This window comes from Erythrolamprus reginae, chromosome 2 (assembly GCF_031021105.1).
Source record: "Erythrolamprus reginae isolate rEryReg1 chromosome 2, rEryReg1.hap1, whole genome shotgun sequence".
NCBI classification, from domain to species: Eukaryota; Metazoa; Chordata; class Lepidosauria; order Squamata; family Dipsadidae; genus Erythrolamprus; species Erythrolamprus reginae.
The window spans coordinates 58,921,854-58,934,176 of NC_091951.1; the positions used below are offsets into that span (position 1 = coordinate 58,921,854).

General features: G+C 40.8%; 1 protein-coding gene across 1 annotated transcript in view; it reads right to left on the reverse strand.

Annotated features, from left to right (window-relative positions):
* Positions 1–12,323, reverse strand: part of FRMD4B (FERM domain containing 4B) — a 201,335-nt gene that overhangs the window by 13,322 nt on the left and 175,690 nt on the right. Inside the window, exons 18-21 of the mRNA XM_070738195.1 lie at positions 7,690–7,746; positions 4,667–4,805; positions 2,772–2,891; positions 64–854 (exon numbers count right to left, since the gene is read on the reverse strand). Of these exons, the coding sequence (XP_070594296.1) occupies positions 64–854; positions 2,772–2,891; positions 4,667–4,805; positions 7,690–7,746 (1,107 nt within the window). The remainder of the gene's footprint in view (positions 1–63; positions 855–2,771; positions 2,892–4,666; positions 4,806–7,689; positions 7,747–12,323) is intronic.

Here is a 12,323-nt window from a genome sequence, read left to right on the forward strand (position 1 = left end):
TCAACACAAAACAGAGCAGTTACAAAAAAAAACCAAGCCAACCCTGACAAGCGGCATAGTTACCTAAAGAGAAAGAAGATGAATGGCTGCTTTGACAACTTAGCATCTGTAGTCCAGCACTGCCTAGGCTTCTCTGGGACTCTCGATCAGCATCAAGGCCCGCCTGCAAGCCGAGAACCTGCTCTTTTTGTCCAGAGGCACGCTGGTACCAGCCGCGGAGATGCTCTGCAACTAAGGCCTTGTGGATATTTTTAGTGATGTGCTCTGTTTTCATCGACGGCTTCCGTGGCAAGCGCAGCGTGGCGTAGGGGTTGTGGGGCATCCTCTCCATTTCATCTTCGTGGAAAGATCTGAATTCCCGATACCGGCGTTCGTACCCGTAGGGCACTGAGGAACGATAGGAAGGGTTGACCGTGTATTGGCCCTCTGTGCCATTCTCATAGACATAGCCACCGTTGTAATATACCTCCCCCTCTTTCGAAGGGGCATAGCCAGAAATGTAGCAACTGGTTGGCATCTGTCCTTGCTTTTTTGTGTAGACCCCATTGCAGTTGTCCTTCTGGGCTAGGTTAGGCATGCTTCCTGAGGTGGAAGCAGAAATGTTCTGTTTCTTGGGCCGTCTTCTGTTTCTAGTGCGGTTGTCAAGGGTTTGGGTGCTATAACAGGGCTTTGAATTTGGGGTCATGCAGTAATACTCCGCACTGGATTGGCTGGTGTAGGAGGATCCGTCATCAAGGATTTCTGTGCTGCTACTTCTTTGGGATTTTGAAAGGGTGAACATTGGCTTTTCACTGGCGGTGTCCGATAAGAAGGTGGTTTGAGTCTCCAAACAGTGCTGAGGGGATATATCGGGTCTGAAAAAAGAAGCAGGTTTTTGTTATAAGGAAAGCAGTCAGTCAGTTCCAATAACATCATAGAGCAGGGGTGTCAAACTCAAGGCTTGTGGGCCAGATACGGCCCATGGGGTGCTTAGATTTGGACCATGGGGCTATTCCACGTAACCTCTGCCAGTGAAAATGAAGATCCATTTTCCCTGGCAGGGGTTTGCAAGAGGCCATCACAGCTGGAAATGGAGCTCAGGAGCCAGTTTTCTCTGGCAGAGTGCTTGGATGCCATAGGTTCACCCCACGAGTGACATTGAGCTGGCCACACCCAACCTGACCCCCTGAGGTCAAATACTACTCTGAGGTGGCCCTCAATGAAACCGAGTTTTACACCCCTGTCATAGAGCAATAGATTCAAAGAAAGTATGGTAAATTTCAAACAAAGTAGACAAAATAAAAGATAAGTAAATGCATAACAGCAATTTAACAACACAGCGAAATATCTATGGATGATGGGCGGCATACAAATCTAATACAAATCTCCCCTCTATGGAGAGGGGCGGCATACAAATCTAATAAATGAATGAATGAATGAATGAATGAATGAATGAATGAATAAATAAATAATAGATCATTTATTTTGAGATATTTCTCAAGGCAAATCCTAACAGGGCGGTTTTTAATGGGGAGGGTTTTAGATATATGAAGTTGAAAAGGACCACAACTTTACTTCATGCTATAGCATATTATGCTGCAGAACTTTATGCTATAGTTCAATAAACTCCCTTTTTTATGTTCCTGTAATTCAGGATAGGGTCAAAACGATTGCATGGAGTTGAGTGTTTACTGGCTGACCCCATGCAAAGTTTGCAGCAAATATTTTATTTCTGCTCCTTAGAAAAGAAACATGTCACAACCTAGGATTAAACTCTCAACCTTCCCAAGTGAGAAGCGAGTGTCTCCACCGCTAGGCTACCACGTCATTCCTTAGACTTTAATAAAACTGTAGAATTACAAGCAAGTTAGTATTTCACTGCTGATGAATAAATCCTACATACCTGAAATTATTTGTGAACAGTGAATCACCTGTACAATCAGCACAATAACATTCAACTAAATAGGTAAAATGTTATCTTGCATGAATATTAAAAATGAATGCATCCAAGAGGTTCTTCAGACGTAGGTAAGACACTATTACTTCTCCTAAAGCGACATAATTCAGAAGTGGGCCCTCTCTGTTAAACCCCAAATGCCCATTTTTGGGCCCTCAAAACTTCAAGAGATAAACTTATGTGTGTATGTGTGATTTCCAAAGGAAAACAATGTTAGTCAGAATAAAACAAATTTACTTTGAAGTTCATATATAAAATACTAAAACCCCTTAACTCATTAAAACCTCAAATCTCTTCCTCCCAAACCTGCCACATTCATTTGTGTAAAACCACAATTGCCTTGTCCTTTGTACTTCCTGGCCTACCCTTTTATTTTTATTTTTTGGCAGGCTCAATTTTTAGCTCTAAACACTATATGCTCATTTAGTTCTTCTGTACCTAAAACATAATTGGAAATAAAACATCCTGCTCAAGAATTCTGATTCAAAGATGTTTATGCATCAAAATCACCTCAATAAGGAAGAACTTCCTGACGGTCAGAACGATCAACCAGTGGAACAACCTACCAGTGGACGTTGTGAACTCCAATACTCATTTTTAAGAGGAAATTGGACTGCCATTTTGCTAGGATGCTATAGGGTTCCTGCTTAGGCAGGGGGTTGGACTTGATGACCCGCATGGTCCCTTACAACTCTAACAATAAATAAAACTGTAGGAATTCCACTGAGAACTATGGTGGACACATCTAGAGGTTTTAAACTGTGATATGCCTTTGGTACATGAATAGAAAAAACTTTTAACTCAAGAAGAAAAAAATAGCATGGGAATGACTTACTGCAAGTGACTGCTACTGTGGGCATTGCGTGTGAGGACGGGTGTTGTGGGCATACTTCTTCCTCCATGGTGTTGCCTCTCGGCTGTCCGGTATGGACTGCTGTGAGTTGACAGAGAATCCCTATGATTAGAAACAAAGGGATCTAGTGAACAGCATCATCCCAGTATCTTCAAACCAAGGCAAAGAGTACCAGCATGGATATTATTTTCCTATAGGCTGACAATGCAAGAACAGCGCATAGAATAGCGAGTGCTAACAGATTTCATGCAAAACAGCATCATACTGCAAACTGCTTTGCAAAAGAATTGTTACTATGTAGGGAGAGGCTTAAAAAGATAGGATGGGCAATGAAACAGGGCAGAGAGAGAAATGATCAAAGTTAATATAGTGTTCATGGCATATATTCATGGCTATTATATTATTCTTGTATGTTATAATTGAAAACAAGGAAAAATATGAAACTTCACCTAATGAAGTGAGAGGGATGGCATATAAATTGAATAAAATAAAATAAAATAAAATAAATGAAGATTCAGATAAGGCTCTGGCTCTATTGAAACAACATCATTCGTATATAAGGCTTTCCCAGTATTCTGGTTTTAGCACTTTAGCAGGGAGATGACTAGGAGTTGGAAGGGGAAGTCGCTTTGAGTCTGAGTCCAGGGGTGAAGTGCTACCTATTCGGCCTGATTTGGGTGTACTGGTAGCAGTGGGTGCTGGCGGTTTAGAGCAGTGTTTCCCAACCTTGGCAACTTGAAGATATTTGGACTTCAACTCCCAGAATTCCCCAGCCAGCAAATGCTGGCTGGGGAATTGTGGGAGTTGAAGTCCAGATATCTTCAAGTTGCCAAGGTTGAGAAACACTGGTTTAGAGAACTGGTAGGGGCAGCAGTGCGAGGCTCCGCCCACCCTCCACCATTTTCTTTTTTTAACCCTCTGCGCCTGCATGAAAAAACACATGCGTGTGGAGCAGGGGTGAAAAAGCACACACATGTGAAGTGTGCTCTTCCAAACCAGTAGGAAAGGTAAGTAGATTTCACCGCTGGTTTAGTCCTGCCATTTTCTCCTGTAAAGGTAGCTCCTGGTGCCAAGCGGTTTTGACGTTCAAGGCCACTGCAAAATCTGATTAAGTATGAGATATCAAATCCCTGTTAATTCTCAGAAAACAAATAGATAGCTCTTCTCCGGGACGATCTGTTCCAGAAGTATCTATCCGTTTGCATTTAATTCATAGATAAAAAGCTCAGACAATGAAGACAAAATCCAATCTCTTTTTTTTTTACAAGGCATTCAATATGCATTTTTTAGTAGAAAAAGTGACCAACTAACCAATCAATCAATGATAGCAATAGCTTTAAAAAAGCCCTGTTCTCTTTAAAGTAGCAAGCAATGCATGGCATATATCAGTGATGGTGAACCTTTTTTTCCTCGGATGCTGAAAGAGCTTGCACACGCTCTATCGTGCATGTGCGAGTGCCCACACCCATAATCCAATGTCTGGGGAGGGTAGAAACAGCTTCCCCTACCCCCCGGAGGCCCTTTGAAGGCTGGAAATGGGCTGTTTCCCAAATTCTGGTGGGCCCAGTAGGCTCATGTTTCACCCTCCCGAGGCTCCAAAGACTTCCTTAGAGCCAGGGGAAGATAAAAACGCCCTCCCGCATCCCCCTGGAGGCTCTCTGGAAGCCAAAAACACCCTCCCAGAGTTTCTGTGTGAGCCAAAATACAGCTGGCCAGTACACACATGCACGCTGGAGCTGAGCTAGGCTCGCATGCCAGCAGATATGGCTCCGCATGGCACCTGTGCCATAGGTTTGCCATCACTGGTATATATCTTTTTTAAAAAAGAACAAAGCAATAAAGCTGTTGTAGCCTGAGTATCATCAACAGTCGCATACCTGGAGTGTCTCTGTTCTAAGAGTTGTTCATTCATGGAAGACTTCCGGAGATGGATCCTCTCCACTCCAAGAGTTTTGGGTGGTGGAGAAGCTGGCAGAGAAATGATTCTTTGGACTGCCACAGTAAGGGAAGTACTGCCTGTATAAAAAGAATTAATTGGAAGAAACAACGTGATTTTGTGTTACCTAATCCTCATATAACTTTTTCTATTTCTATTGAGAAGAAATATTCCATTTCTTCCTTTATGAACCCGAGTTACTTTCACAAATCCATGGAATCCGAGGTGAAGAAGCAAATTACACTATTGAGACCTTAATACTGTTCAGTGATGAATCTAGAGTTGGTCATTCAACAAAGATGGTTGCATCCAACCAAGGAAAGCCAACTCAGAACTCAGTCATCTTGTAATTAAACACCCTTATTCCATGCACAAAATTGTGGGATGACAATTGGGATGAAGATGTATTATGCCAAGGCTGTGTTTTGATTGGACCATTTTTGAAAATAATTTGATACAAATAAAACTGGAATGATTTTGACCTGAGCATCCTATCTTTAGTCCAGCTAGGACTTCAAAGAAGTCCAAATTGATAGATTTATTTATTTATTTCATTCGACTTCTATACCACCCAATCCCATGGGATTCCATTCAAAAACTGGAGGAGGATTAAAGCTTTAAGCTACAATTGTTTTTTTTAATTAGCTCTTTCTTACTTGTCTTACTGTTAACTGTTGCTTGAAACTTTTAACTGATCACATCTTTTTTTTTTTCTTTTCCCAGTTAGGCCTGTCGGAATGTACTATGTGCAGTGATTAAAAACAGTAAAATACCTTTAAATGCTGCTGGTAATAAACCGGTCAGTAGTTGACCAGGCATGGAAAACTCAGGCCATTTTTATCATTTCCTGAGTAAAAATTTATGCACAGAAATTGAGAATTCAATACTTTTCTTTGCTTCAAAACATGACCATATATGATACAATCCAAAGCTGGTAGGCTCACAGCGTTGTTCTTGAGACCAACCAATTGGAAAGCATTGCCTCATCAAAATGAAAGAATTTGACATTTGTTGCACATTTTTAAATGTAATAATAAGTAGGACAGGGCTTTTTTTTTTAAAGGACCAATGACTAAGCAAGGGAGTATAGCTAACCCAGCCCAGTATTAGCTGGCAGGAAGTAACAAACCCAGGTATCATTATGGCAACACTGAAAGATTAAAAAGGATAATAATTGCTTGTTTATATGAGTTAAATGTTTACGAAGATTAGGAGATAGAGACAGGATACTGTCTTTTCTTTTTTTCTGCTTTAACCCATTAGCACGAGTTTCTTTTTTTATATAAAAAACCAATGGCTCAGAACTATAAACTTATTTATTATCTGGATCAATTTGGCTGAGAATTCACTGATTTGGTGCATAATCACACTGATGGTGTTGATGGACCAACAGCAGATCCTATTCCTACTCCTCCCCCCCATGCCTTCTGCTCCCTACCTTCCCCCATCTTTTGGAGTGAGATGGCTGGCAAACAAATGGAATAAAAATAAATAAAGCAAGTGGTAAAGAAACTTATCTGATTCTTTGTTGTATGTATTGTAAGGATTCTATTGGGCTCTATATTTATAAAAGTGACAAATGGACTCACAATAAAGACTGCTGCACTTGGTCATTACACGCCCTACTTCTTCTTGAGATATTACATTTAGCCATGAACATCTCACCCTCATGTGCATGTTAAAAAAGGGGATTTTCAAAACCGGATCAATCTTTATTTCTAAATAATGTTCACCTCTCATCTCCTATCACTAAGGCTAACTTCACCACTAGAAATCCATGAAAATCTAAAAACCATTGCTCCAAACACTCTTTATTTGGTAATAATCCTGAAATCCTGCAAGAAGGAAGACAGAGTCATAGTGGCTTCTTTACTATGCCTTAAATCAAGTTTATTTATTATTTGTTAAATTTGTATGGATGCTATCTCAGTCAGTGGCACGTTATTAATAGAAATTAAGAAGAGGGAGTGAAGCTATTCTCCAAAGCACCTAGGATAGGACAAGAAGTCAGAATTGAATTGGGGGTGGAGGGGGGGCTTCCAGTTAGGACCTTTTTGGCTCTTTGAGTGTTTAAGGTTCCTGGCCCCAGGCTAAGAACCTGATCACTGCCTCCTTACACTTTGGCAAAGCCTTGCTGCCTCACTGTTGAAAATCTGTTTCCATGTACCGTGTACCTCTACTTAAGAACGCCTCTACTTAAGAACTTTTCTAGATAAGAACCGGGTGTTCAAGATTTTTTTGCCTCTTCTTAAGAACCATTTTCTACTTGAGAACCTGAGCCAGGAAAAAATTTCCCAGGAAATTTAAGAGCGGCATGAAGGCCCGGCCAGTTTCCTGGCATTCCCCCTGGGTTTCTCTCTCTGGCGGAGTATATGGGAGGCAGCCTCGCGCTGGGTGTATGGGAGGCACGTGTTCCTCCTCGCTGCCTCAGAGTCCCTTTTTTAAAAAGCCTTAAAATTTTGGATTTTTTTTAATTCCCCTCACCTCACCTTCTTCCTTCAGCAGCAACTGTCCTCCTCGTCTTCTTCCTCCTCCTCCCACCCAAATTCCGAGCTTTTATTTCTTTCCTAATGGGTTTGCACACATTATTTGCTTTTACATTGATTCCTATGGGAAAAATTGCTTCTACTTACAAACTTTTCAACTTATGGAACGAATTAAGTTATTAAGTAGAGGTATCACTGTATTTGCTCTTCCAAACACATGGACACAGATATGATAGCAGAACACCCAGAAATGGAAAGCATTCCTGCTGTGAATATCCTTAAAGCCCAACTGCTTTACAGGCTCATTTGGTGACAGGAATGTGTATTAAGTAGCCTGGCCTTTTTAAAGATACCAGCTGTTACAGAAACCATGTTTCCTCTCGTTCCCTCCACACACAGAGAAGGCAAGCAATACAGAATATAACATTTCCCACGTGAAATTTTGTTTTTAAATGTTAAAAGTATGGGAATAACATACCGTCTTCAAAAGATGTTGTGTCAGATAAAGAGCTGCTCTCAGACGGGATAATTTCATCTGTGGAGAAGCAAGAAAAGAACAGTCATGAGTGACAAAGCTACAGTTTGGAACTGTAAATACATTATACATTAAAGCAGTGTTTCCCAACCTTGGTAACTTGAAGATATTTGGACTTCAACTCCCAGAATTCCCCAGCCAGCATCTGCTGGCTGGGGAATTCTGGGAGTTGAAGTCCAAATATCTTCAAGTTGCCATGGTTGGGAAACACTGCATTAAAGCCTACAATTATTAAGACTGCATGTAATCCCTCAGGGATCACATACTTCCAGGATAGATTGCTACAGACGAATAAAGTGAATAATTGAGAACAAATATCAGTAAACTGATGTCTGCTTTTTATTAGCTGGAATGTTAGCTCCAAGCAAATTATCGCTAACATGCTCAGAGAACAGACCGAGTCACTAATATACTGAAGCCAAACAAGTCAGCTGTTATTAATTTTTAAGATTCTTTTTACGTATTACAATAGTGGCTATTGAAAATACAAGGGGTACACAGTCCCACAACATTTGCTACCCAATGCACAAATGTTAAAACACTGCAGCGCGCTGGAATCCTACCATCATAAGCACTTACTGAAGACAACTGACACTGACAAGAGTGTGGGATATATTTAATTTATTCCCAGAATATACTGAAATCAAACCTGCCAAACTCCGTCTTCAATTGTGTGTTTAGTGAACTGTTTCAAAAAAATGTTCATGACCAAAATTAGGGAATCATACTGGATCACTGGAAGGCATCTGGCTACCTCTCCCTGATCTACACAGTTTTGGTGTTGTTGTTCAGTCACTTAAATTGTGTCGAACTTTTGCAATCCCTTGCAGGGCCACCATCAGGAATTTTGGGGCCCCATACAGCCTAAGTGTCTGCTCCCCCGCCCGCCATTTTAAAACTACTTTATTTTGCGACATACCAATTATGTATTAAATTTACCTTTCACCAAAAAAATTAAACCCTGCCACTACAACAAGGTACACTTGTTTGACAGATTAATAATATGTTAATAACGCAGAAAATATATTCAAGTGACATCAACATATTACATACATATAAATAAATAACCAGAACAGTGCAAATATACCAAATTAACAAAATATTATTAATTTTGCCCTCAACAATATTAAAAGCAGCAATAAGATGGCACAAAAGATAAAGACAAAATATATGTTACATATAACATGCCAGGCTTCCCTGTCCTCCCGTCTCCTGTAATTTGCTAAAATCCGTGTTCATTCTCACAATGACACTATCTCACCCTCCCATCCTCTCTTTTGCCTTCAAGCTTTCCAAACTAAGTGTTTACAGTTTTGCTTTTAATGATTCTCTTTGACTGGAAAAAGGCCAGGAAATATTATTTCCGTTTGTCCTTGTATGTCAATGTATATCAATCAAGAGAAATGCTAGAACTACTGAATCTAGTTAATCAATGCCTGACTTTCCCCCCCTAAGGTCATAAATTAGTAAGGTGGTGTCAACTCTGCTCTAAACTGAAGCTCTTAATGCTAGAGCAAAAGGTGAGGTATAAACTGCAGTTTGAAAATCAAAGTAAATGCCAGGCCATTATCAGAAATAATGCTGATTACAAGAGAACAAATGCATCAAGAGTTGTGCAGTTCCTAGGTCAGTGATGGTGATCCTTTTTTTCCTTGGGTGCCGAAAGAAACATAGAAACATAGAAGACTGACGGCAGAAAAAGACCTCATGATCCATCTAGTCTGCCCTTATACTATTTTCTGTATTTTATCTTAGGATGGATATATGTTTATCCCAGGCATGTTTAAATTCAGTTACTGTGGATTTATCAACCATGTCTGCTGGAAGTTTGTTCCAAGGATCTACTACTCTTTCAGTAAAATAATATTTTCTCATGTTGCTTTTGATCTTTCCCCAACTAACTTCAGATTGTGTCCCCTTGTTCTTGGGTTCACTTTCCTATTAAAAACACTCCCCTCCTGGACCTTATTTAACCCTTTAACATATTTAAATGTTTCAATCAGTGTTCCCTGTAATTTTTTTTGGGGGGGGGGGGGGCGGAAAAGTATAGTGTCTGAGCGGCAGTCCCTTCGGGACTGGGCGGCACAGAAATCATAAACAAACAAACAAACAAACAAAAAACCCACCCTGTTTTGCCTCAGATAATTTCAAAATAAAATACTGTACTGTGTGTCTATAACAGTGAGCTCATAATAGGGCAACTCTATCAATATCAAAATGCAACTTAAATAGTTGAGCTAGTTTCAAACTAGATTTTGATTTTCTTTCTCTCTTCCTTACTCCCATTCTTTTTCTTTCTCTTTTCCTTCCTCTCTTTTTTCTATCTGTTTCTCTCTCTTCCTCTCTCTCTCCTTCCCTCTCGGCTTCTGGGCAGGTTTGGAAAACTCTGAGTTGATGATGATTTTTAAGTGAGCGATTGCTCACTGCTCAGCTTAGAGGGAACTATGGTTTCAATCATGTCCCCCCTTTTCCTTCTGTCCTCCAGACTATACAGATTGAGTTCATGAAGTCTTTCCTGATACGTTTTATGCTCAAGACCTTCCACCATTCTTGTAGCCCGTCTTTGGACCTGTTCAGTTTTGTCAATATCTTTTTGTAGGTGAGGTCTCCAGAACTGAACACAGTATTCCAAATGTGGTCTCACCAGCACTCTATATAGCGGGATCATAATCTCCCTCTCCCTGCTTGTTATACCTCTAGCTGTGTGTGTATGCTATCGCGCATGTGTGAGTGCCCACACCCAAAATTCAATGCCTAGGGAGGGCAAAAACAGCTTCCTCTGCCCCCCTGGAGGCCGGAAATAGCCTGTTTCCAACTTCTGATGGGCCCAGTAGGCTTGTGTTTCTTCCTCCCCAGGCTGCAAAGGTTTCCCTGAAGCCGGGGAAGATAAAAACGCCCTCCCCCATCTCCCCAGAGGCTCTCTGGAAGCCATAAACACTCTCTCAGAGCCTCTATGTGAGCCAAAAATCAGGCAGGCACACACATGCACATTGGAGCTGAGCTAGGGCAACAGCTCGCGTGCCAGCAGATATGGCTCCGGGTGCCACCTGAGGCACCCGTGCCATAGGTTCGCCATCACTGTCCTAGGTTCACTTACACATAAGTTTCTGAAATGACCAGCAAGCTTTCTACCCAAGGAATTGACTCCTTGTGGAATATCTTAGTTGAATTATTAATTGTGGCTGCAGTTGTCAAACCTCTAATCAGTTTCTCAGCTTTCTTTCGAAGCCACTGGCAACACTCAACAGTATTTCCAGCTTCTTCAAAGAATGCATTTTTGGCATTCAAATCATTTTCCCCTACAAAAATGGTTATGTATAACTCTAATCTGCTTAGCTTTCTATTTGATAAGGTAAATGGAACAGAACTTCATATACTTCTCCCTGTACCAGTCGGTTTCCCAACAATCAAGGCATTTAGGGAGCTCTCCTACACACATTTCAATTTTTTTCAGAATGCAGACTTCAACTCTGGGCCAAATCATTCATACCTATCTTATACCTTCCCTCCTACTTGTCTGCCCAGCAGGGAGCTGTTTACGACTAGATGAGGTGAAAGCCTTATCCAAACTCCCCAAAGTAAAACACCTGAATGCCTGGGGCCCTCAAAATTAAATCACTGCAAACACACTGGCTTCTCAAACAACAATAATAAGTAATAGAAAATGAATAAGGCAAAGTGCTCTTCAATAAACTAAAATCTCTATGAAGTGATTCTAGAATTCAAAAAGACAAGCATCTTCCACATAACACCAATATTGTTGGTAAGAAAGAAAAAGTCTGGATAAACCATAGCTTTTTCGCCCTGAAAATGAAAATATATAAAATCTAGTAAGTAAGATTGTCTATGGCACGGGTGTCAAACTCAAGGGCCAGGGGCCACATCCGGTCTGTTGGGTATTTAAAGGTAGCCTGTGGGACCGCATTGGGAACAGCAAAGGACTGGCCCACGGTGCCTCTGCTGAACCTCCCTGGCTTTTCATTGCTAGACTTCAAGCCCTGGACACACCCAACCCAGCCATGCCCACTTGCCCCCCTCCAAAGGTCAAACATAACCCTGATGCAGCCCTTAATGAAATTCAGCTATGGAGATACTCAGTCATCCAGATCATAGTTGTCCCAAAGGTTCTTTTTCAAGAGGCAATTGGACTTTCTTATTGTTCTTTGAAGACTTCTCATCGAAATAGCTTCTTCAGCTCTGACTGGATGATGGGGAATGGAAATTTAAATCTTTCCATTCCCCACCATCCAGTCAGAGCTGAAGAAGCTTCTTGGATACAGAAGTGAAATATCTTCAAAGAAAAATAAGGAAGTCCAGTTGCCTCTTGAAAATATAACTAAGATTGCTTAGGATTTGAGTGGTGAATTGATGTTTTGCTTATTAAAAGCGCTCTACAGGATAAGACATGCTAAAGCTGTCTATGTAAAAAATAAGGAGCAAGTTGCTGCCCACTGATAGAGAGTCCTTTATGCAGTGATGATAGCTCACGTACATAAAAAATCAAGAAAGTGATAAAAAGTGAAAGGGATAAATGATCAGAACAAGAAGGTAAATATTGCACATTAACAATATGTCAA